The 26,194-nt window shown below is 46.1% G+C and overlaps 1 protein-coding gene across 3 annotated transcripts in view; it reads left to right on the forward strand.

Annotated features, from left to right (window-relative positions):
* DDX60 (DExD/H-box helicase 60) overlaps positions 1-26,194 on the forward strand; it is a 422,428-nt gene that overhangs the window by 279,347 nt on the left and 116,887 nt on the right. For all 3 annotated transcript variants that reach the window (XM_063920417.1, XM_063920418.1, XM_063920419.1), the window contains 2 exons: positions 2,150-2,274; positions 17,454-17,609. In XM_063920417.1, the coding sequence (XP_063776487.1) occupies positions 2,150-2,274; positions 17,454-17,609 (281 nt within the window). The remainder of the gene's footprint in view (positions 1-2,149; positions 2,275-17,453; positions 17,610-26,194) is intronic.

Here is a 26,194-nt window from a genome sequence, read left to right on the forward strand (position 1 = left end):
TTTGGCAAAGTCTAAAAAGATTACATCTACCTCCTTACTCTGATCAAGGTTCGCACTTACTGTTTCATAAAAGCCAAGTAAGTTGGTTTGACATGATCTGTCCTTCACAAATCCATGTTGGTTCCTTTTAATGACCTTATTTGCTTCAAGGAGCTTTTGAATACTGTCCCTTAGAATACCTTCCAATACTTTCCCTAACTGGTCCATAATTACCTGGTTCAGCTTTGCTCCCCTTTTTGAATATCGGCACTACCTCCGCTATATGCCAGTCTTTGGGAACCAACCAAAATAGAGATCTTGCTAGTTCAGCTCCATAAGAACTCTCGGTGAATTCCATCTGGACCAGTGGCTACTGGTCCATATTGTCCAGTGGTTACCTCTTCGCTGCAGCTGCCCACTGCCAACAGCCTGTCTCCGCTCGCAGGGCATGAGCTCTTCATTTTCATGAGAAGGAACTATATTCAGCCCCCTTGCCTTCCTCCTCATCAGGCACATTGTCTCCCAAGTCCAACCCCAGTTGCCGGACCCTCGACATCCATCTAGCGTGACAAATACGTATCTGGAATTCCCTCTGTGAGAGAGTAGTAGTTGCGGACACAGTCGTGGCTTTTAAGAATGGGCTAGATAAATTCCTACTGGATAAGGATATATAGGATTATGGTGGGTAAATCATGCACAATAGTATAAAAAAAATCATGCACAATAGTATAAAATAAAAAAGGAATAGATTTAACAGTTAAACATTCACAACAGTTTAAATTAGTATTAGAAATATTACAGTGTAGGAGATCACTAACAGGTTGAACTCAATGGACAAATTGTCTTTTTTCAACCTCAGAAAGTATGTTACTATGTTTGTACTTGATCTGCATTTGACTAACCCATTCCTTCTCTGTTCCAGCTCTCCACGTGTAAGTAGGTGCAATGGTTAGGCCAGCATACAGACATAGTATATATGCATTTTTTATGTGAATGTGATGTGCAAATTTGCATATTTTACTAATAATAGGGGCAACTTAGCAGTAGCCCCTTAGGGACAGATTCAATTAGCCATGGGTTGCCTTAGTTTTCTCATGTAAAGTGCCCAGAGCTATTCAATTTGAGACCAGCAATCAACCTGCAAGCAGCCTTGAGACAGCAGTTAACTCTGATTTCTGTTTAACTTCAAAATTATTTAATGTATATTATATATATTTGTTATTTTTTTCCAGTATTTCACAGACTTTGACTTATATAAATGCCAAATAGTACCCTTTATGCTCTATAACACGTGAAGTAATTACATGGTGTCATATCAGAACTATAAGGAATCTCTAACTCACCATAGATCATTGCTAGGCTGCACTAACCCATGGTTTTCCATATTATTCTAACTGCAATATACAGTACTATTAGAATTCTTTTATTTCCTAAATAAAATGTATCTGAACATAGGGCTCCTCCAGAATTATTCTGTCCTCTGCATGTGGGTCTCCTAACGGATTGGGATTGAAATGCTGGTCTTTGGGATTCCGGCAGTCAGAATACTGACTGTGGTATCCCGATATTCAGAATACAGACAGGAAAAGGTAAGTATACTTACCTTCCCGCAATGGCCCCTTAACCCTAACCTTCTCCTCTAGCAGCCTAAACCTACCCCCTGCCCCCCTCAGTCTAACCGTAACCCTTCCCTCCCGCAGCCTAACCCTAACCCTCCCCAGGGGTGCCTAAAACTAACCCTCCTGCCCGCAGCCTAAACCTAACCTCTTCACCCCACAGCCCTAGCCCTCCCCCTATAGCCTCACCCCCCCCCCCTCCCCCGCAGTTACCTGTCACTTGGGCTGGGAGATGCTCGTTCGGGATACCGGCTATCGAGATTTTGGCGTTGAGCTTGTGACCCTATTCGGGATGCCGGTGTCGGTATTTTGACTGCCGGGATCCCGACCGCCAGGATCTTGACCGGATCCCCCATTAACTGTTACATGGGTTACTACTGTATAATGTTATTTCCCATCTTCTCAATTGGGTGCTGTATTAGCAAATTTAAACTTTATATGTGTTTTAAATGATGATAACCATTTAAAATATATTTTTCCCAGAACAGAATTAAAACAAAAATAAGCACATCTTTCTAAAACCGGTATTAATTTACATCTATTTAATCCTCAAGGTTGCAAAAGTGCTGGAAAGTCTGAAACCATCTAAACCATCTGAGGAGAAAAACTGTTACAAATACTTTCCTTTAATTGTTGAAAAACTAGAAAAATTAAACAAGTTACCTGCACTGTGTTTTGCGTAAGTAAATGGAATTTATTAAAAGACTACTAAATCTAAAAAAATAAGTGTTCGAATATAAACTATGAAGATAAAATATTCTGTTCGGTATATAGAGCATAAACTTCTTGCTGTTTTGATAATTTATAAAGTTATCATTATCATTATTATTACAACCATCTGATCCACCTCCAGGGCAGTTGAGAGCCTGACCGGGCCCTGGTACTTTTAGGGAGTGTGACCTAATTGAGAGAGGCATATCCATGCCCATGCCCCCTTAGAAAAACATTGAAAAAAAAGCACTTTAAGCACCAGCTCCGGGAAATTAGTACCCCTCCCCCTTGGCGCCACTGCCCATCTTACCCTCTGAGTCAGTGTCTAACTAATTCTGTATGCATTTTGATATCTGACAGTTCATTCTTTTGATGTTGCGATTTCACCGCTTCTGCCATTAAGAATCTTTAAATGTTGGCTGAACTATTTCGCTGCCATTGCATAGTCCATTGTGTCCAACATGTAAGAATAGTAGACAATAATACTGAAGGTAGTGAAATTCCCATTTCAGTAGGCATGATATCCTTCAAGTCAAGAGAGGTTACTCACAAAATTCAGGCACATGCACATGAGATATCCACAAAAAAGTTCCACATATATTCCCTTACCCTATATACAGTACATGTTATTTATAACACTGCAAATAACATAAAATAAATATAACTCTGTAAATAAAATAAAATAAATCAGTGATTAGCTAATTAAAATAATTAATTATTGTTAGCTTACTGCCTATATTCCTATTTTTTGGGACCCTGGTGGTCGGGATCCTGTTGGTCCTGACACTAGAATCCCAACGCTGAGAATGCCATTGAATTCCTGAGGTAAGTATGAGGGCTTGGGTTAAGGTTATGCAATAGGGGGAGGGTTTCGGTGGGGGAGTTTAGGGTTAGGCTGCGGGGGGCACTGGGGACAGGAGAGGAGAGTTTTGGCAGCAGGGGGAGTGGGTTAGGGTTAGAGGTAAAGTATTTAACTGGAAGCTGTAGGCATTCTCAGCATCAAAGCATGTCTTTCAACGGTAACATTTCTGTGGTGCAATTCATACATACAGTGCAAAGACTTTTAATTGTAGCAAAGAAGTACTGTAAAAAAATACACTTTGTACAAACATTTGCCTCAGAGAACCCAACCATTCAAACAATGACAACTTGTCTTCATCTTGAAACATCTTAAGTTGCATCCCCTCCAAATCTTGTACTTTTTCTCTGACGTCCTAGTGGATGCTGGGAACTCCGAAAGGACCATGGGGAATAGCGGCTCCGCAGGAGACTGGGCACAACTAAAGAAAGCTTTTAGGTCACCTGGTGTGCACTGGTTCCTCCCACCATGACCCTCCTCCAAGCCTCAGTTAGATTTTGTGCCCGGCCGAGGTTGGATGCACACTAGGGGCTCTCCTGAGCTTCTAAAAAGAAAGTATATAATTAGGTTTTTTATTTTACAGTGAGACCTGCTGGCAACAGGCTCACTGCAGCGAGGGACTAAGGGGAGAAGAAGCGAACCTACCTGCTTGCAGCTAGCTTGGGCTTCTTAGGCTACTGGACACCATTAGCTCCAGAGGGATCGACCGCATGGAACTGGCCTTGGTGTTCGGTCCCGGAGCCGCGCCGCCGTCCCCCTTACAGAGCCAGAAGCAAGAAGAGGTCCGGAAAATCGGCGGCAGAAGACATCAGTCTTCACCAAGGTAGCGCACAGCACTGCAGCTGTGCGCCATTGCTCCTCATACACACTTCACACTCCGGTCACTGAGGGTGCCGGGCGCTAGGGGGGGCGCCCTGAGCAGCAATAAAAACACCTTGGCTGGCAAAAATACCACAATATATAGCCCCAGAGGCTATATATGTGATAATTACCCCTGCCAGAATCCATAAAAAAGCGGGAGAATAGTCCGCGAAAAAGGGGCGGAGCTATCTCCTTCAGCACACTCGCGCCATTTCTCCCTCACAGCTCCGCTGGAAGGAAGCTCCCTGGCTCTCCCCTGCAGTCTACACTACAGAAAAGGGTAAAAAAGAGAGGGGGGCACTAAATTTAGGCGCAGTATATATAACAGCAGCTATAGGGGACATAATTCAGTTAGTCCCTGCATTATATAGCGCTCTAGTGTGTGCTGGCATACTCTCACTCTGTCTCCCCAAAGGGCTTTTGTGAATTTAAGCGATCAGTGGGCTCGCTCACAGGTGGATCCCTGGATCCTGCAAATAGTATCTCAAGGGTACAAACTGGAATTCGAGGCGTCTCCACCCCACCGGTTCCTAAAATCTGCCTTGCCGATTACTCCTTCAGACAGGGAGGCTGTGCTAGCGGCAATTCACAAGCTGTATTCCCAGCAGGTGATAATCAAGGTGCCCCTACTTCAACAAGGACGGGGTTACTATTCCACACTGTTTGTGGTACCGAAACCGGACGGTTCGGTGAGACCCATTTTAAATTTGAAATCCTTGAACACATACATAAAAAAATTCAAGTTCAAGATGGAATCGCTCAGGGCGGTTATTGCAAGCCTGGACGAGGGGGATTACATGGTATCCCTGGACATCAAGGATGCTTACCTGCATGTCCCCATTTACTATCCTCACCAGGAGTACCTCAGATTTGTGGTACAGGATTGCCATTACCAATTCCAGACGCTGCCGTTTGGACTCTCCACGGCACCGAGGGTATTTACCAAGGTAATGGCGGAAATGATGATACTCCTTCGAAGAAAGGGAGTTTTAATTATCCCGTACTTGGACGATCTCCTAATAAAGGCGAGGTCCAAGGAGCAGTTGTTGGTGGGAGTAGCACTATCTCAGGAGGTGCTACACCAGCACGGTTGGATTCTGAATATTCCAAAATCACAGCTGGTTCCGACGACACGTCTACTGTTCCTGGGTATGATTCTGGATACAGTCCAGAAAAAAGTGTTTCTCCCGGAGGAGAAAGCCAAGGAGCTGTTATCTCTAGTCAGAGACCTCCTGAAACCAAAACAGGTATCGGTGCATCACTGCACGCGGGTCCTGGGAAAGATGGTGGCTTCTTACGAAGCAATTCCTTTTGGCAGGTTCCATGCCAGAATCTTTCAGTGGGACCTGTTGAACCAATGGTCCGGATCGCATCTTCAGATGCATCGCCTAATAACCCTGTCTCCAAGAACCAGGGTGTCTCTGCTGTGGTGGCTGCAGAGTGCTCATCTTCTAGAGGGCCACAGATTCGGCATACAGGACTGGGTCCTGGTGACCACGGATGCCAGCCTTCGAGGCTGGGGGGCAGTCACACAGGGAAGGAACTTCCAAGGACTATGGTCGAGTCAGGAGACTTCCCTACACATAAATATTCTGGAACTAAGGGCCATTTACAATGCCCTAAGTCAGGCAAAATCCCTGCTTCTACACCAGCCGGTACTGATCCAGTCAGACAACATCACGGCAGTCGCCCATGTAAATCGACAGGGCGGCACAAGAAGCAGGATGGCAATGGCAGAAGCCACAAGGATTCTCCGATGGGCGGAAAATCACGTACTAGCACTCTCAGCAGTGTTCATTCCGGGAGTGGACAACTGGGAAGCAGACTTTCTCAGCAGGCACGACCTCCACCCGGGAGAGTGGGGACTTCATCCAGAAGTCTTCACGCTGATTGTAAATCGATGGGAACGGTCACAGGTGGACATGATGGCGTCCTGCCTAAACAAAAAACTAGAGAGATATTGCGCCAGGTCAAGGGACCCTCAGGCGATAGCTGTGGACGCTCTAGTGACACCGTGGGTGTACCAGTCAGTTTATGTGTTCCCTCCTCTGCCTCTCATACCAAGGGTACTGAGAATAATAAGAAAACGAGGAGTAAGAACAATACTCGTGGTTCCGGATTGGCCAAGACGAGCGTGGTACCCGGAACTTCAAGAGATGATCTCAGAGGACCCATGGCCTCTGCCGCTCAGACAGGACCTGCTGCAGCAGGGGCCCTGTCTGTTCCAAGACTTACCGCGGCTGCGTTTGACGGCATGGCGGTTGAACGCCGGATCCTGAAGGAAAAGGGCATTCCGGAGGAAGTCATTCCTACGCTGATTAAAGCCAGGAAAGATGTAACTGCAAAAGCATTATCACCGCATATGGCGGAAATATGTTGCTTGGTGTGAGGCCAAAAAGGCCCCAACAGAGGAATTTCAACTAGGTCGATTTCTGCATTTCCTACAAGCAGGAGTGACTATGGGCCTGAAATTAGGCTCCATTAAGGTACAGATCTCGGCTCTGTCGATTTTCTTCCAGAAAGAACTAGCTTCACTACCTCAAGTTCAGACGTTTGTGAAAGGAGTGCTGCATATTCAGCCCCCGTTTGTGCCTCCAGTGGCACCTTGGGATCTCAACGTGGTGTTGAGTTTCTTAAAATCACATTGGTTTGAGCCACTTAAAACCGTGGATCTAAAATATCTCACGTGGAAAGTGGTCATGTTATTGGCCTTGGCTTCAGCCAGGCGTGTGTCAGAATTGGCAGCTTTGTCATATAAAAGCCCTTATCTGATTTTCCATATGGATAGGGCGGAATTGAGGACTCGTCCCCAGTTTCTCCCTAAGGTGGTATCAGCTTTTCACTTGAACCAACCTATTGTGGTGCCTGCGGCTACTAGGGACTTGGAGGATTCCAAGTTACTGGACGTAGTCAGGGCCTTGAAAATTTATGTTTCCATTTATGTCAGGAAAACTGACTCGCTATTTATCCTGTATGCACCCAACAAACTGGGTGCTCCTGCTGCTAAGCAGACTATTGCTCGCTGGATTTGTAGCACAATTCAGCTGGCGCATTCTGCGGCTGGACTGCCGCATCCTAAATCAGTAAAAGCCCATTCCACAAGGAAGGTGGGCTCATCTTGGGCGGCTGCCCGAGGGGTCTCGGCTTTACAACTTTGCCGAGCTGCTACTTGGTCAGGGGCAAACACGTTTGCAAAATTCTACAAATTTGATACCCTGGCTGAGGAGGACCTTGAGTTCTCTCATTCGGTGCTGCAGAGTCATCCACACTCTCCCGCCCGTTTGGGAGCTTTGGTATAATCCCCATGGTCCTTTCGGAGTTCCCAGCATCCACTAGGACGTCAGAGAAAATAAGATTTTACTCACCGGTAAATCTATTTCTCGTAGTCCGTAGTGGATGCTGTTTCCAGGACGGCTAGAGTCAGGAAAACTGACTCGCTATTTATCCTGTATGCACCCAACAAACTGGGTGCTCCTGCTTCTAAGCAGACTATTGCTCGCTGGATTTGTAGCACAATTCAGCTGGCGCATTCTGCGGCTGGACTGCCGCATCCTAAATCAGTAAAAGCCCATAGTTTCCAGGACGGCTAGAGTCAGGAAAACTGACTCGCTATTTATCCTGTATGCACCCACCAAACTGGGTGCTCCTGCTTCTAAGCAGACTATTGCTCGCTGGATTTGTAGCACAATTCAGCTGGCGCATTCTGCGGCAGGACTGCCGCATCCTAAATCAGTAAAAGCCCATTCCACAAGGAAGGTGGGCTCATCTTGGGCGGCTGCCCGAGGGGTCTCGGCTTTACAACTTTGCCGAGCTGCTACTTGGTCAGGGGCAAACACGTTTGCAAAATTCTACAAATTTGATACCCTGGCTGAGGAGGACCTTGAGTTCTCTTATTCGGTGCTGCAGAGTCATCCGCACTCTCCCGCCCGTTTGGGAGCTTTGGTATAATCCCCATGGTCCTTTCGGAGTTCCCAGCATCCACTAGGACGTCAGAGAAAATAAGATTTTACTCACCGGTAAATCTATTTCTCGTAGTCCGTAGTGGATGCTGGGCGCCCATCCCAAGTGCGGATTGTCTGCAATACTTGTACATATTTATTGTTAACTAAAGGGTTATTGTTGAGCCATCTGTTGAGAGGCTCAGTTGTTTCATACTGTTAAACTGGGTATAGTATCACGAGTTATACGGTGTGATTGGTGTGGCTGGTAGGAGTCTTACCCGGGATTCAAAATCCTTCCTTATTATGTCAGCTCGTCCGGGCACAGTGTCCTAACTGAGGCTTGGAGGAGGGTCATGGTGGGAGGAGCCAGTGCACACCAGGTGACCTAAAAGCTTTCTTTAGTTGTGCCCAGTCTCCTGCGGAGCCGCTATTCCCCATGGTCCTTTCGGAGTTCCCAGCATCCACTACGGACTACGAGAAATAGATTTACCGGTGAGTAAAATCTTATTTTCTTCTATAGGTTTGTAAATATCTGTGATGCTAAAACATTTTACAAGGGAATTCAATTAGCCACAGTGTTTTCTCGTGGCTAATTGATTCCTCCCTGTCCCGCCCAGGCCCGGCGACAGGGGGGTACAAAGGGTACCCCTGTCCCAGACCCATGGAGCAGCGAGGCCCCGTGATCCAGACACACAAAATGGGGCTACATCATCAAGATGGGAATTACAGATTTAGCGCGTCAGCTGCACATCCGGTGTTGCTCATGTAAAAAATAGAACCCCAGACAGGCAAGAATGACACCCCCCTACCTTCCCGGTTACCCCTGTCACCTGGTCTGTGGACGTCATTATGATGCGCCCACGCCGGCCCTTCTGTCCCTACTGCAGCGGCCAGTTAGGAAGAGCTAGTGGTTTAGGAAGAGCGGTGCTGCAGAAAGAGGCAAACGGTAGTGGGCACAAGCTGCAGCACTGCTAGCTTCACACAGCAGCTGCATGCACTTACCGCTGATTTCCTCCCCACCGATGATGGAGCAATCAAGAAGACAGAGTGGCATTGACTGGCTGCAGCCTGCAGCATAAGTGACCGAGGGACATTGGGGCAAATGTATTACCTGGAGAAGGCATAAGGAAGTGATAAACCAGTGATAAATGCAAGGTGATAAATGCACCAGTCAATCAGCTCCAATATGTAAATGAACAGTTAGGAGCTGATTGGCTGGTGCGTTTATCACCTTGCATTTATCACTTCCTTATGCCTTCTCCAGGTGGATACATCTGCCCCATTGTGTTGTAAGTGACAGTGTAATTATACTACTATATTTCCATTCTAATGAAATCCTTGTCTCTCTTCCCTTTTTTATTTTGTAGTTTATTTCAGTTAATTATTTTTTTGTTTTTAGAGATATTGCCACTTTTTCACTGGTATGAAATGTATGTTTTTTGTTCATTTTAAGGTACATTGTTGTACATTGTTATTTTTTTTTCTGCTGCGGGGTACATTGGGCTCCACAAGGATTGGACAATGGGGTGTAGAGTAGGATCTTGATCGGAGGCACCAACAGGCTCAAAGCTTTGACTGTTCCCAGAATGCACAGCGCCACCTCCTCTATAACCCCGCCTCCCTGCACAGGAGCTCAGTTTTGTAAGTTGGTGCTGCAGTAAGCAGGCACTGAACAGAGGGGCTGCTCCAGGCAGCCCTAAGAAAAGCGAGTCCAGTGCAGTATTATTGTTAGTAATAACCTCTGCATTGTACAAACTGTGACTATCTGTGTGTGCATTTGATAGCTGAGTGGTGTCCATTTTGTGTCTTTCACTCAACCTGCTATCACTATATTCTATAACCTGAGGGGACTTGGTGCGTCAGGTTTTATTTAATATAGGATTTTCACAAAGATATACTGTATTACGTATTTTTCTCTGTGATTTAGTCACCATGGGGGTAATTCCAAGTTGATCGCAGCAGGCTTTTTTTTAGCAGTTGGGCAAAACCATGTGCACTGCAGGGGAGGCAGATATAACATGTGCAGAGAGAGTTAGATGTGGGTGGGTTATTTTGTTTCTGTGCAGGGTAAATAGTAATACTGGCTGCTTTATTTTTACACTGCAAATTAGATTGCAGATTGAACACACCCCACCCAAATCTATCTCTCTCTGCACATGTTATATCTGCCTCCCCTGCAGTGCACATGGTTTTGCCCAACTGCTAAAAAAAAAGCCTGCTGCGATCAACCTGGAATTACCCCCCATATCTCTCCTTTATCTCTGCTAGTGCTGACTACACTGTGCAGGGGTTTGGGTTTAGAGATATAGTGCTGCTGATAATTGTACTGTGTTACCTCATACTGCAAGTTATATCATGTCTGCTTCTGAGGGTAACGGTTCTGGGGCTGAACACACTGCTGGTGTTGCTGAAGCCACAGACCCATATGAGGAGAATATAGCAGCTGTGGGCTCTGGTTCTGGGGGCTCCTTGCCCCCCAGTGGGACTGTGGCAACGGAGGCACATACTGACCCACCATGGGCCGCTTTTTCCACGCTTCTGCATATGCTAGTTCATAAACTAACACCCCCTATGGGACCCCCAATGCCGGTACAACCGTATGTGGTCCCTGCAGCTAACCCGCCGTGGGCGGATGATTTATCTGCTCAGTTAAAGAAGCTGAACCAGTCCCTGACTATTAAAAAGTCTGACCATCGCTCACCTAAGTCCAAGGGGTCCTCTAAGCGAGCGCTTGTCTCCTCACAATCCACTGCTGTCACTGACACCTCGTCTGATGAAGACGGCACGTATACTGACCCCACAGGTTCTGACTCAGATACGGCTGATGGGGAGGGTAGTTCACATGTGGATGTTCCTGATCTTTTGGAGGCTATTAAGTTATTTCTACAGATTACGGATAATCCCGAGCCATCCGTCCCTCCTAAGAAACCAGATAGGTTCAAGCGTCAGAAGGTGGTTAAACAAGTTTTACCTCACTCTGACCACATAGTGGATATACGTCAGGAACCCTGGGAAAACCCGGGTACGAAGTTTGTGCCTTACAAGAAGATGCTGGCTCGCTATCCCCTCGCGCCAGAGCTGTCTAAGAATTGGGAAACGCCTCCTCCAGTGGACTCACATGTGGCCAGGATGGTGGTTTCCTCAGCTCTGCCTGTCACTACCGTCACGTCTCTAAAAGAGCCTACAGATAAGCGTGTGGAGGGTTGTGTAAAAGCGATTTACACCCTCACGGGTGCTGCGCAAAGGCCCACTATTGCAGCTACATGGGCTGCCGAGGCTATTGAAGCGTGGGCCTTGGAGTTAAATACTGAAATCTCCTCTGACCATGCTAGACAATGCTTGTCATATGTTGTCACAGCTTCTCGCTATATTAAAGAGGCGGCTTAAGGATGCCGGTATCCTAGCAGCCAAGGCCTCTACTACGTCAGTCCTGGCTCGCCGGATATTGTGGCTGAGATCCTGGTCTGTGTATCTGGACTCTAGAAAAACCCTGGAGGTACTCCCTTTCAAGGGAGATATTCTGTTTGGGGAGGACTTAAATAAGATAGTGGCTGACTTGGCTACTGCCAAAACTGCCTGTCTACCAAATACCGCTCCTTCTGTGTCGAAGGCTAAAGGTACGTCCTTTCGCCCCTTTCACCCTTCAGGTAAAGCAAAAGGTAAGCGTACCACAAGCAGGCCCGCACTTCCAAACCTGGTAAGCCGAAGCCCAAAAGAGCCTGTGATGCCCGTCAGCCAGCTTCCAAGACCGATAAGCCTGCCGCATGACGGGGCGGGCCTCCCCCTGGGGGATCCCAGGGTGGGGGGCCGGTTTCTAGGGTATACCCAGGAATGGTTGAAGACCACTTCAGATGCATGGGTACGGGAAGTCGTCACTCGAGGTTACGCCATAGCCTTCAAAAACCAACCCCCTCATCGATTTTGCCAGACAGACGTCCCGCCGGACCAGACAAAGGCAAACACTCTGCATTCGGTGGTACAGACCCTCCTGGATACAGGAGTTGCTGTACAGGTGCCTCTTGCTCAGAGGGGCCGAGGGTACTATTCTCCACTGTTTCTAGTCCCGAAACCGAATGGGTCCTCCCGGCCCATTCTCAACCTCAAGGCATTGAACAAGTTTGTGAAAGTTTCCAAGTTCCGTATGGAAACCCTTCGCTCTATAGTTCTGACCTTGGAACCTGGGGACTACATGGTCTCCCTGGATATACAGGATGCTTACCTGCATATTCCTATAGCAGCATCACATCAGCAATACCTGAGGTTCGCTATTGGCAACCTTCATTACCAGTTTTGGGCGTTACCTTTTGGTTTAACTACGGCTCCGCGAGTTTTCACCAAAGTAATGGTGGTGATGATGGTGGTACTCCACCGTCAAGGGGTCAGGAGACTGCCGTACCTGGACGACTTGTTAATCCTGGTAAATTCCCCAGAACTTCTCCTGTGTCATCTGGATATGACGGTCCGGTTTCTACAAGCCCACGGGCCTCCCTGGTCCCTGCTCAGAGCATGGTGCACCTGGGAGCGCTATTGGACACTCACAACCAGCGGTTGTTCTTGTCTCAGGAGAAAGTCCTGAAGCTTCAGGACAGGATTTGTTGCTTCCTTTCTCGTCCGCAAGTGTCGATACATTCGGCGATGCAGGTGCTGGGCCTCATGGTCTCAGCATTCGACATGGTGGAGATTCCATTCTCGCCCCCTCCAGAGGCTGATTCTAGCCAAGTGGGACGGCCTGCCTCACCGGATCAGGTCTCACATGATCTCATTGACTCTGGAGGTCCGTCTGTCACTACTTTGGTGGCTCCGGTACCAACAGTTGTGCAGGGGCTGTCCCTTCTGGATATCCAACTGGGTCCTGTTGATGACAGATGCCAGTCTAAGAGGTTGGGGCGCGGTGCTGGAGCAACACTCCCTTCAGGGTCGGTGGACCAAGGAGGAATCTCTCCTCTCGATCAACATTCTGGAAATACGGGCGGTCTTCAATGCGTTGAACCTGTCCCAGAATTTAATTCAGAACCGTCCTGTTCAAATAAAGTCGGACAATGCCACCACAGTGGCTTACATAAATCATCAAGGTGGCACTCGAAGCCGTTTGGCAATGAAGGAAGTCTCACGGATTCTACGTTGTGCGGAACGCCATCTACCGGCCATATCGGCAATATTCATTCTGGGAGTCCTGAATTGGGAAGCAGACTTTCTCAGTCATCAGGACATGCATGCTGGCGAGTGGAGCCTCCATCCAGAAGTGTTTCAACTTCTAGTGGAAATGTGGGGTCTTCCAGATGTAGATCTGATGGCGTCTCGACACAATCACAAGGTTCCGGTCTTCGGAGCAAGGACAAGGGATCCTCAAGCAGCATTCGTGGATGCGCTGGCGGTGCCGTGGAGGTTTCGGCTGCCGTACGTGTTCCCTTCGGTGTCACTCCTGCCCAGGGTAATTCGGAAGTTCAAGCAAGAAAAAGGAAATCTGCTTCTCATAGCTCCGGCATGGCCCAGACGGCCCTGGTTCTCAGACCTGCAAGGCCTATCGTCAGAGCGACCACTTCTGCTTCCACAACGCCCAGACCTCCTCGTTCAGGGCCCCTGTGTCTACCAGGACCTAGCCCGGCTGTCTTTGATGGCGTGGCTCTTGAAGCTTCCGTCTTGAGGGCTAAGGGTTTTTCTGAAGAGGTCATTAAAACTATGTTGCGGGCCCGGAAACCGGCTTCTGCTCGGATTTACTATAGGGTCTGGCATTCCTACTTTGTTTGGTGCGCATCTAATAATTATGACGCTTCCAAGTTTAGTACAGCCAAACTTTTGGCTTTTCTGCAGCAGGGCCTAGATTTAGGCCTGCGTCTGGCCTCCCTCAAGGTTCATATTTCGGCCTTGTCGGTGTGGTTTCAGAGAAAAATTGCGACTTTACCTGATGTTCATACTTTCACTCAGGGTGTGTTGCGTATCCAACCTCCCTACGCCCCGCCTGTGGCTCCTTGGGACTTGTCGGTGGTTTTGGAGGCATTGCAGGAGCCTCCGTTTGAACCCCTGGGCTCAGCTGACCTTAAGTGGCTTTCCCTTAAGGTGGTGTTCTTGCTGGCTATTGCCTCTGCTAGAAGAGTGTCGGATCTGGGTGCCTTGTCTTGTAGTTCCCCATATCTGATTTTTCACCGTGACCGGGCGGTTCTTAGGACTCGTCCCGGATATTTACCTAAGGTGGTTTCTTCGTCCCACCTTAATCAGGAGATTGTGGTTCCGGCCTTTGTCTCTCCTGATTTGTCTCCCAAAGAGCGGTCTTTGGATTTGGTACGGGCCCTCCGTATCTACGTGAAGAGAACTGCTTCTATTCGAAAATCTGATTCTCTCTTTGTTTTGTTTGGATTTCACAAACATGGCTGGCCTGCTCACAAGCAGACCCTGGCCAGATGGATTAGAATGGTGATTGCACATGCTTATGTGAAGGCTGGTCTGTCAGCTCCTGCTCACATTACGGCCCATTCTACTCGGTCTGTTGGACCTTCTTGGGCGGCCCAACGTGGTGCGACCCTTGAACAATTGTGCAAGGCGGCTACGTGGTCCTCCGGGAACACGTTCATAAGGTTCTATGCCTTCGATACTGCCGCTTCCCTGGATGTTTCCTTTGGATGCCGGGTTCTTGTGCCTGCTACAGTGCGTCCCCTCCCATAAGGAACTGCTTTAGGACATCCCCATTGTCCAATCCTTGTGGAGCCCAGTGTATCCCGCAGCAGAAAATTAGATTTATGGTAAGAACTTACCTTTGTTAAATCTCTTTCTGCGAGGTACACTGGGCTCCACAAGGCGCCCACCCTGATGCACTTAGCTTCTTTGGGTTGGTATGGCATTAGCCGCTGACACTTCTCTTGTCGTGAGAGTGTGGTTTATGTGGCTACTAACCGTTGTCGTCTCTTTTACTGCTACTGCATTGGGCTGGTTAACTAAAAACTGAGCTCCTGTGCAGGGAGGCGGGGTTATAGAGGAGGCGGTGCTGTGCATTCTGGGAACAGTCAAAGCTTTGAGCCTGTTGGTGCCTCGGATCAAGATCCTACTCTACACCCCATTGTCCAATCCTTGTGTAGCCCAGTGTACCTCGCAGAAATAGATTTAACAAAGGTAAGTTCTTACCATAAATCTCATTTTTGGTCCACTGTTTTGTTTAATTATTATACTGTATTAGTGCTATGGTTACAGTGTCAGGATCCGGTTAGCATGCTGGCATTTGGGATGCTGGCAGCCGCAGAAGACTGCGGAATCCCAACTGTCGGCATCCCAGTAATAAGTATGGCGGGAAGGGTTCGGGTTAGGCTGCGGGGGGCTGGGGGGTGGGGGTTAGGTTTAGGCATGTCAGTGACATTGCAGCCTCAGCACCTGACGGGGCGCTCTATCTTTTCATCTGTTCACTCTACATCGATAGGGATCTGATATATAAGGTATTGTTTGGATGACAGTTTTACGTTGTTGATAAAGTTAGTTTGAGTTCTTTTGTACATGGGCCGCAAGGACCAATATAAAAGTGTCCCCCAGCTGTGGCATTATCTCTCTGACTAGTGGAGCCCGGTGATGGTGGTAAAAATACGGGGGACCCCTACGTTTTTTGTCCCCCATATTTTTGCCACCAGGACCAGGCGCAGAGCCTGGTCCTGGTCCCTGTATTTTTACAACCAGGACCAGCTCAAAGAGCCCAAGGCTGGTTATGCATAGGAGGGGGGACCCCACGCAATTTTCTTTTTACAGTTTTACACTAAACAGACCCTTTCCTATAGATAACCATGCACAGATCTCACAGATCCGTGCATGATTATCCAAACTCGCCAGGAAAAAGCAGGTCTATTTTTTTGCTGCTTTTTTTAACAAATCACAAAAAATACACCCGCAATTGAGCATTCAGAGACTAACACCAAAATATGAATGAGTAGTAAATTCCCGTGTTGAATGAACAAACAGCCGCGTTTGACCGATGGTCTATTCATTCGTATTTCTGAACTTTGCCGTCAAAACCATTACAAATAGCCCAAACACTGCCGAGATTTTTGGTTAGTAAATTCCCGTGTTGCCACTTGAAAAAAATTTTTAAAAAAAATCGGACAAAATCAGAACTTTCGTAAATAAACCCCCTGATGTTTATTCTCCTTTAATTGAATTCCTTAATCCATTGAAATACTTACAACATGAACCTAATAAGAAGTGCAAGTCGATTTTCCAATATCCCCTACCAGGGTTATGTTAACTGTTTAATAAGTCAATAACTGTGCTAGTGGAATGAATAACTATTGCTTACCTATAAGCAATATTGTTTATTGGCACTTAAGCCACACACATAAAATACACCTCTCAGTATAAATGAACTAGCTGATTCAGTGTTTTGAACAGTTTCTGTATTTTTACAGAATGAGTAGTATTGCTGAAAATGAGTTTGATGTATCCTAGACACACAGTACATATGCAAAAGTATACTGACACCTGAATATAACACTTATTGTAGAACATCTTATTGCAAAGCCATGGCATTATTATGGAGTTTGCTGCTATAACAGCCTCCACTCTTCAGGAAAGGCCTTCCATTATATTTTGGAATATGGCTATAGTGATCTGTTCTCTGGCTCACTGCCGGGCATTCCAAGACAGACCAATTGTTTAGATGGAGTTGAGGTCAGGGCTCTCAGCATGACAGTTAAGGTCTTCTACACAAAGCTCAGCAGTGCGGACCTTGGTTTATGTACGGGGCATTGTCATACTAAAACAGGAAAGGATCTTCCTCAAACTATTATCACAAAGTTGTAAGCAGACAATACATCTGGAAATTCTTTTTATGCTGTGGCATTAAGATTTCCCTTCACTATAGCTCTGATATCCAGGACTAACCATGAAACACAGCTCCTGAAAATGTTTCCTCCTCCACCAAACTTTGTAGTTTGCAGTACACAGTTTTGACTGCATTCCCCATATGTAAACGCTCCGTAAAACAAAACTTACTGTTTACTCAGGATGCCTGGTCAAATTGCGCTGCTGGAGCCAATGAAGCTACATCCAAGGATGCAACCACTGGCTTTGGCACACCTAGAAATCAGGGTTGACACGCCCCGGTTTTCTAGAATGATCCCTATCACCACCACCAAATGCCAGCAGCATGTCAACCATGCTGTGGCTTTTAGGGCACTGAGAGTGACATCACACCCCCAGATCTGCAACCTATTATCCACCACCTTTACAGAATGGATAATGACAATAAGGTTATCTACCACATGGACTCTCGAGAGAGAAAGTCACCCTCCCACATCCCAGCCACTTCCAAGTGTGTTTGGCAGAGGTGTCATCATGGCCCCCACTGCAATGAAGTGCAGCATTGCATTGTAGGTAAAATAATGCAAATTGACCCATTCCCACCCTGTCCACCAACATATATAATACAAATACAAATATGTTTTGTACTGTTATTTATAGAGGTGACCAAATTGATTAATGTGATCTTGTCTTCAAAATGTAATCTTATTTTAGATTTAATGTAAATTCAGTGGAAGGCTTGGCCATGGAGTTGGGAAGACATTTGGATGAAAAGTGGAGAAAGAAAGCAACTGAGAACACATCTGAAAATAATGAGAAAGAGATCCAGAAGCTTCAAGAAAAGGCAGACAAACTAAAAAAAAGTCTTATGTAAGTATTGTATAATAAAACAGGGGGATTCTATGTAAAGAGTTGTAATTTTGTATTTACTATACACCTAACATTTCAAAACTAACTCTTCACATACAGTACACAGAGTGGGGGCAGCGCAATTGTGAACTAGAAGAACATTCAGCCTATATATTTATTAGGAACTAGTGACTTACATTTTTAGGATCTAAAAAACTAGAAATAGGTTTTTCAATCCATGTTTTATGATTTTATAGGTTTTAAAAATCTCAGTTTAGGAATGTATACGCTGTCTGAAAATAAACCAAAACCACGCAACATATTATTATGTTTGAAACACTGTGCCTTTATTACAGATGTGTCCTGCTTCTTCCTTGCAGCCTTTGCTCCCTGCGTTATGCCGCGGGAGGCTGCGATCCATTCACAGACATGACTTTTCCATAGAAGCGAATGGATCGCGAATGCATGCTTACGCTTGGCCCCACAAATCTCAGGAACTGCCAGTCGCGCTGCATACGCTACATAGAAAGGCTGTACCAGGACACATCTGTATATATGAATTACATTTGAAAGCTTCCCATTCCACATTTCCACAGTGAATCAGTATTGTGTCAACTTAAGTAATATACAGTAAATAGATATTTTTAGGTTCTAACAGTCAAAATAGGTCATTATATATACTAACACCCAAATTAAATCATGTTTGGTCCTGTAGAAATGAAGTCTGTTATTCCCTGGTAGATAAAACATTCAAATAAACTGACATTTTTAGTGTAATGGGACAGGATTAGAATAGGTTAGAATTTAAGAATCCTGGGCTTAGACCTCACTTAGGCACGAAGTAAAGTCACAATTTTCTAGTGAATATTTACGTTTACATTTACATGAATATTGGTTCATCTGGTACTTATGTATTAAAGAGACTGCCTCATTGAACCAAATGCCAACTGTCTCTTCTTCCTCATGACTAATTGACTGGTTAGCTCAAACAGAAATAGGAGAAAAACAAGTTTCCCTAGCGCCAATTAAATACCCAGTGTGGATAACAAATTTGCAGCAGCTTTCACAGAAACAGAATACTCAACCCTTTAAAACCAAACAAGAAACCAAAGATTGAAAGCGCTGGCAAACTGTGTATTTACATAAAATAGTTTTTATTTTTATAATTGTTTTATTGTCTGATGCAATTTAAAACATATATCAGCAGAATATTATTAAAACAACTTTTTCACACTTCCCTAAACAGTCCTCTCTATGTGCCCTTTTCCGAGTCACAAAGGCCAGTCAGGTGGATATTAACTCTATGCATATAGCTTTTAATTTATCTCCTCAATCTTTGTGAGTCGCAAAAATGCTACAACTGTTTCCACTCTGCAACACAGTTATTATTCACAATGCAGTCATGTATAACATTATAGTAAAAACAATTCAAGCTTGTCTAGGTAAATAAGATGCTATTATATCTGAAAAAACAAAGGTAGTTTGTACTCCTTCACAGAAAGAGGCTTTTCTTTATCCATAATTCTGCAAGGTTGTTGTTAATTAAAGGATCAGCAAACAGTTCTGTCGCCAGCAATCAGTTAGAATCAGGCTTTACTTAGCACATTTAACAGCAGCACATTGAAATCCTTAATTGCAGTGCAAAACAGTGAATTGTAGCATATTCATTGTTGCTTCAATATTAAAACATGGCCATGTTATAAATTAACATGAAATTACCACGTCCGTCCTCTATTCATTCGGGAATACTGATCTGTAGTCTCCCGTCTCTGGTAGCTAATTCCTTACAGATGAGCCGTATCAGGATATCTATATTAACGATTTTAGTAGAGATGAGCGGGTTCGGTTTCTCTGAAACCGAACCCGCACGAACTTCATGTTTTTTTCACGGGTCCGAGCAGACTCGGATCCTCCCGCCTTGCTCGGTTAACCCGAGCGCGCCCGAACGTCATCATGACGCTGTCGGATTCTCGCGAGACTCGGATTCTATATAAGGAGCCGCGCGTCGCCGCCATTTTCACACGTGCATTGAGATTGATAGGGAGAGGACGTGGCTGGCGTCCTCTCCATTAGAAATTAGATTAGAAGAGAGAGAGAGATTGTGCAGAGTCAGACAGAGTTTACCACAGTGACCAGTGCAGTTGTTGTTAGTTAACTTTTATTTATTTTAATATATCCGTTCTCTGCTATATCCGTTCTCTGCCTGAAAAAAAACGATACACAGCAGCAGCCAGTCACACAGTGTGACTCAGTCTGTGTGCACTCAGCTCAGCCCAGTGTGCTGCACATCAATGTATAAAAGGCAAAGCTTATAATAATTGTGGGGGAGACTGGGGAGCACTGCAGGTTGTTATAGCAGGAGCCCCCAGGAGTACATAATATTATATTAATTTAAAATTAAACAGTGCACACTTTTGCTGCAGGAGTGCCACTGCCAGTGTGACTAGTGGTGACCAGTGCCTGACCACCAGTATAGTAGTATATTGTTGTATGTATTGTATACTATCTCTTTATCAACCAGTCTATATTAGCAGCAGACACAGTACAGTGCGGTAGTTCACGGCTGTGGCTACCTCTGTGTCGGCAGTCGGAACTCGGCAGGCAGTCCGTCCATCCATAATTGTATTACAATATATACCACCTAACCGTGGTATTTTTTTTTCTTTCTTTATACCGTCGTCATAGTGTCATACTAGTTGTTACGAGTATACTACTATCTCTTTATCAACCAGTGTACAGTGCGGTAGTTCACGGCTGTGGCTACCTCTGTGTCGGCAGTCGGCAGGCAGTCCGTCCATCCATAATTGTATTATTATTATAATATATACCACCTAACCGTGGTTTTTTTTTCATTCTTTATACCGTCATAGTGTCATACTAGTTGTTACGAGTATACTACTATCTCTTTATCAACCAGTGTACAGTGCGGTAGTTCACGGCTGTGGCTACCTCTGTGTCGGCAGTCGGCAGGCAGTCCGTCCATCCATAATTGTATTATTATTATAATATATACCACCTAACCGTGGTTTTTTTTTCATTCTTTATACCGTCGTCATAGTGTCATACTAGTTGTTACGAGTATACTACTATCTCTTTATCAACCAGTGTACAGTGCGGTAGTTCACGGCTGTGGCTACCTCTGTGTCGGCAGTCGGCAGGCAGTCCGTCCATCCATAATTGTATTATTATTATAATATATACCACCTAACCGTGGTTTTTTTTTCATTCTTTATACCGTCATAGTGTCATACTAGTTGTTACGAGTATACTACTATCTCTTTATCAACCAGTGTACAGTGCGGTAGTTCACGGCTGTGGCTACCTCTGTGTCGGCAGTCGGCAGGCAGTCCGTCCATCCATAATTGTATTATTATTATAATATATACCACCTAACCGTGGTTTTTTTTTATTCTTTATACCGTCGTCATAGTGTCATACTAGTTGTTACGAGTATACTACTATCTCTTTATCAACCAGTGTACAGTGCGGTAGTTCACGGCTGTGGCTACCTCTGTGTCGGCAGTCGGCAGGCAGTCCGTCCATCCATAATTGTATTATTATTATAATATATACCACCTAACCGTGGTTTTTTTTTCATTCTTTATACCGTCGTCATAGTGTCATACTAGTTGTTACGAGTATACTACTATCTCTTTATCAACCAGTGTACAGTGCGGTAGTTCACGGCTGTGGCTACCTCTGTGTCGGCAGTCGGCAGGCAGTCCGTCCATCCATAATTGTATTATTATTATAATATATACCACCTAACCGTGGTTTTTTTTTCATTCTTTATACCGTCATAGTGTCATACTAGTTGTTACGAGTATACTACTATCTCTTTATCAACCAGTGTACAGTGCGGTAGTTCACGGCTGTGGCTACCTCTGTGTCGGCAGTCGGCAGGCAGTCCGTCCATCCATAATTGTATTATTATTATAATATATACCACCTAACCGTGGTTTTTTTTTCATTCTTTATACCGTCGTCATAGTGTCATACTAGTTGTTACGAGTATACTACTATCTCTTTATCAACCAGTGTACAGTGCGGTAGTTCACGGCTGTGGCTACCTCTGTGTCGGCAGTCGGCAGGCAGTCCGTCCATCCATAATTGTATTATTATTATAATATATACCACCTAACCGTGGTTTTTTTTTCATTCTTTATACCGTCGTCATAGTGTCATACTAGTTGTTACGAGTATACTACTATCTCTTTATCAACCAGTGTACAGTGCGGTAGTTCACGGCTGTGGCTACCTCTGTGTCGGCAGGCAGTCCGTCCATCCATAATTGTATTATTATTATAATATATACCACCTAACCGTGGTTTTTTTTTCATTCTTTATACCGTCGTCATAGTGTCATACTAGTTGTTACGAGTATACTACTATCTCTTTATCAACCAGTGTACAGTGCGGTAGTTCACGGCTGTGGCTACCTCTGTGTCGGCAGTCGGCAGGCAGTCCGTCCATCCATAATTGTATTATTATTATAATATATACCACCTAACCGTGGTTTTTTTTTCATTCTTTATACCGTCGTCATAGTGTCATACTAGTTGTTACGAGTATACTACTATCTCTTTATCAACCAGTGTACAGTGCGGTAGTTCACGGCTGTGGCTACCTCTGTGTCGGCAGTCGGCAGGTATCCAATACTAGTATCCAATCCATCCATCTCCATTGTTTACCTGAGGTGCCTTTTAGTTCTGCCTATAAAATATGGAGAACAAAAAAGTTGAGGTTCCAAAATTAGGGAAAGATCAAGATCCACTTCCACCTCGTGCTGAAGCTGCTGCCACTAGTCATGGCCGAGACGATGAAATGCCAGCAACGTCGTCTGCCAAGGCCGATGCCCAATGTCATAGTACAGAGCATGTCAAATCCAAAACACCAAATATCAGAAAAAAAAGGACTCCAAAACCTAAAATAAAATTGTCGGAGGAGAAGCGTAAACTTGCCAATATGCCATTTACCACACGGAGTGGCAAGGAACGGCTGAGGCCCTGGCCTATGTTCATGGCTAGTGGTTCAGCTTCACATGAGGATGGAAGCACTCAGCCTCTCGCTAGAAAACTGAAAAGACTCAAGCTGGCAAAAGCACCGCAAAGAACTGTGCGTTCTTCGAAATCCCAAATCCACAAGGAGAGTCCAATTGTGTCGGTTGCGATGCCTGACCTTCCCAACACTGGAGGTGAAGAGCATGCGCCTTCCACCATTTGCACGCCCCCTGCAAGTGCTGGAAGGAGCACCCGCAGTCCAGTTCCTGATAGTCAGATTGAAGATGTCAGTGTTGAAGTACACCAGGATGAGGAGGATATGGGTGTTGCTGGCGCTGGGGAGGAAATTGACCAGGAGGATTCTGATGGTGAGGTGGTTTGTTTAAGTCAGGCACCCGGGGAGACACCTGTTGTCCGTGGGAGGAATATGGCCGTTGACATGCCAGGTGAAAATACCAAAAAAATCAGCTCTTCGGTGTGGAGGTATTTCACCAGAAATGCGGACAACAGGTGTCAAGCCGTGTGTTCCCTTTGTCAAGCTGTAATAAGTAGGGGTAAGGACGTTAACCACCTCGGAACATCCTCCCTTATACGTCACCTGCAGCGCATTCATAATAAGTCAGTGACAAGTTCAAAAACTTTGGGTGACAGCGGAAGCAGTCCACTGACCAGTAAATCCCTTCCTCTTGTAACCAAGCTCACGCAAACCACCCCACCAACTCCCTCAGTGTCAATTTCCTCCTTCCCCAGGAATGCCAATAGTCCTGCAGGCCATGTCACTGGCAAGTCTGACGAGTCCTCTCCTGCCTGGGATTCCTCCGATGCATCCTTGCGTGTAACGCCTACTGCTGCTGGCGCTGCTGTTGTTGCCGCTGGGAGTCGATGGTCATCCCAGAGGGGAAGTCGTAAGCCCACTTGTACTACTTCCAGTAAGCAATTGACTGTTCAACAGTCCTTTGCGAGGAAGATGAAATATCACAGCAGTCATCCTACTGCAAAGCGGATAACTGAGGCCTTGGCATCCTGGGTGGTGAGAAACGTGGTTCCGGTATCCATCATTACTGCAGAGCCAACTAGAGACTTGTTGGAGGTACTGTGTCCCCGGTACCAAATACCATCTAGGTTCCATTTCTCTAGGCAGGCGATACCGAAAATGTACACAGACCTCAGAAAAAGAGTCACCAGTGTCCTAAAAAATGCAGCTGTACCCAATGTCCACTTAACCACGGACATGTGGACAAGTGGAGCAGGGCAGGGTCAGGACTATATGACTGTGACAGCCCACTGGGTAGATGTATGGACTCCCGCCGCAAGAACAGCAGCGGCGGCACCAGTAGCAGCATCTCGCAAACGCCAACTCTTTCCTAGGCAGGCTACGCTTTGTATCACCGCTTTCCAGAATACGCACACAGCTGAAAACCTCTTACGGCAACTGAGGAAGATCATCGCGGAATGGCTTACCCCAATTGGACTCTCCTGTGGATTTGTGGCATCGGACAACGCCAGCAATATTGTGTGTGCATTAAATCTGGGCCAATTCCAGCACGTCCCATGTTTTGCACATACCTTGAATTTGGTGGTGCAGAATTTTTTAAAAAACGACAGGGGCGTGCAAGAGATGCTGTCGGTGGCCAGAAGAATTGCGGGACACTTTCGGCGTACAGGCACCACGTACAGAAAACTGGAGCACCACCAAAAACTACTGAACCTGCCCTGCCATCATCTGAAGCAAGAAGTGGTAACGAGGTGGAATTCAACCCTCTATATGCTTCAGAGGTTGGAGGAGCAGCAAAAGGCCATTCAAGCCTATACAATTGAGCACGATATAGTAGGTGGAATGCACCTGTCTCAAGTGCAGTGGAGAATGATTTCAACGTTGTGCAAGGTTCTGATGCCCTTTGAACTTGCCACACGTGAAGTCAGTTCAGACACTGCCAGCCTGAGTCAGGTCATTCCCCTCATCAGGCTTTTGCAGAAGAAGCTGGAGGCATTGAAGAAGGAGCTAACACGGAGCGATTCCGCTAGGCATGTGGGACTTGTGGATGCAGCCCTTAATTCGCTTAACAAGGATTCACGGGTGGTCAATCTGTTGAAATCAGAGCACTACATTTTGGCCACCGTGCTCGATCCTAGATTTAAAGCCTACCTTGGATCTCTCTTTCCGGCAGACACAGGTCTGCTGGGGTTGAAAGACCTGCTGGTGACAAAATTGTCAAGTCAAGCGGAACGCGACCTGTCAACATCTCCTCCTTCACATTCTCCCGCAACTGGGGGTGCGAGGAAAAGGCTCAGAATTCCGAGCCCACCCGCTGGCGGTGATGCAGGGCAGTCTGGAGCGACTGCTGATGCTGACATCTGGTCCGGACTGAAGGACCTGACAACGATTACGGACATGTCGTCTACTGTCACTGCATATGATTCTCTCAACATTGATAGAATGGTGGAGGATTATATGAGTGACCGCATCCAAGTAGGCACGTCACACAGTCCGTACTTATACTGGCAGGAAAAAGAGGCAATTTGGAGGCCCTTGCACAAACTGGCTTTATTCTACCTAAGTTGCCCTCCCACAAGTGTGTACTCCGAAAGAGTGTTTAGTGCCGCCGCTCACCTTGTCAGCAATCGGCGTACGAGGTTACATCCAGAAAATGTGGAGAAGATGATGTTCATTAAAATGAATTATAATCAATTCCTCCGCGGAGACATTGACCAGCAGCAATTGCCTCCACAAAGTACACAGGGAGCTGAGATGGTGGATTCCAGTGGGGACGAATTGATAATCTGTGAGGAGGGGGATGTACACGGTGATATATCGGAGGGTGAAGATGAGGTGGACATCTTGCCTCTGTAGAGCCAGTTTGTGCAAGGAGAGATTAATTGCTTCTTTTTTGGGGGGGGGTCCAAACCAACCCGTCATATCAGTCACAGTCGTGTGGCAGACCCTGTCACTGAAATGATGGGTTGGTTAAAGTGTGCATGTCCTGTTTTGTTTATACAACATAAGGGTGGGTGGGAGGGCCCAAGGATAATTCCATCTTGCACCTCTTTTTTCTTTTCTTTTTCTTTGCATCATGTGCTGATTGGGGAGGGTTTTTTGGAAGGGACATCCTGCGTGACACTGCAGTGCCACTCCTAGATGGGCCCGGTGTTTGTGTCGGCCACTAGGGTCGCTAATCTTACTCACACAGCTACCTCATTGCGCCTCTTTTTTTCTTTGCGTCATGTGCTGTTTGGGGAGGGTTTTTTGGAAGGGACATCCTGCGTGACACTGCAGTGCCACTCCTAGATGTGCCCGGTGTTTGTGTCGGCCACTAGGGTCGCTAATCTTACTCACACAGTCAGCTACCTCATTGCGCCTCTTTTTTTCTTTGCGTCATGTGCTGTTTGGGGAGGGTTTTTTGGAAGGGCCATCCTGCGTGACACTGCAGTGCCACTCCTAGATGGGCCCGGTGTTTGTGTCGGCCACTAGGGTCGCTTATCTTTCTCACACAGTCAGCTACCTCATTGCGCCTCTTTTTTTCTTTGCGTCATGTGCTGTTTGGGGAGGGTTTTTTGGAAGGGACATCCTGCGTGACACTGCAGTGCCACTCCTAGATGGGCCCGGTG

The sequence above is a fragment of the Pseudophryne corroboree genome, chromosome 1 (genome assembly GCF_028390025.1).
Source record: "Pseudophryne corroboree isolate aPseCor3 chromosome 1, aPseCor3.hap2, whole genome shotgun sequence".
Classification (NCBI taxonomy): Eukaryota; Metazoa; Chordata; class Amphibia; order Anura; family Myobatrachidae; genus Pseudophryne; species Pseudophryne corroboree.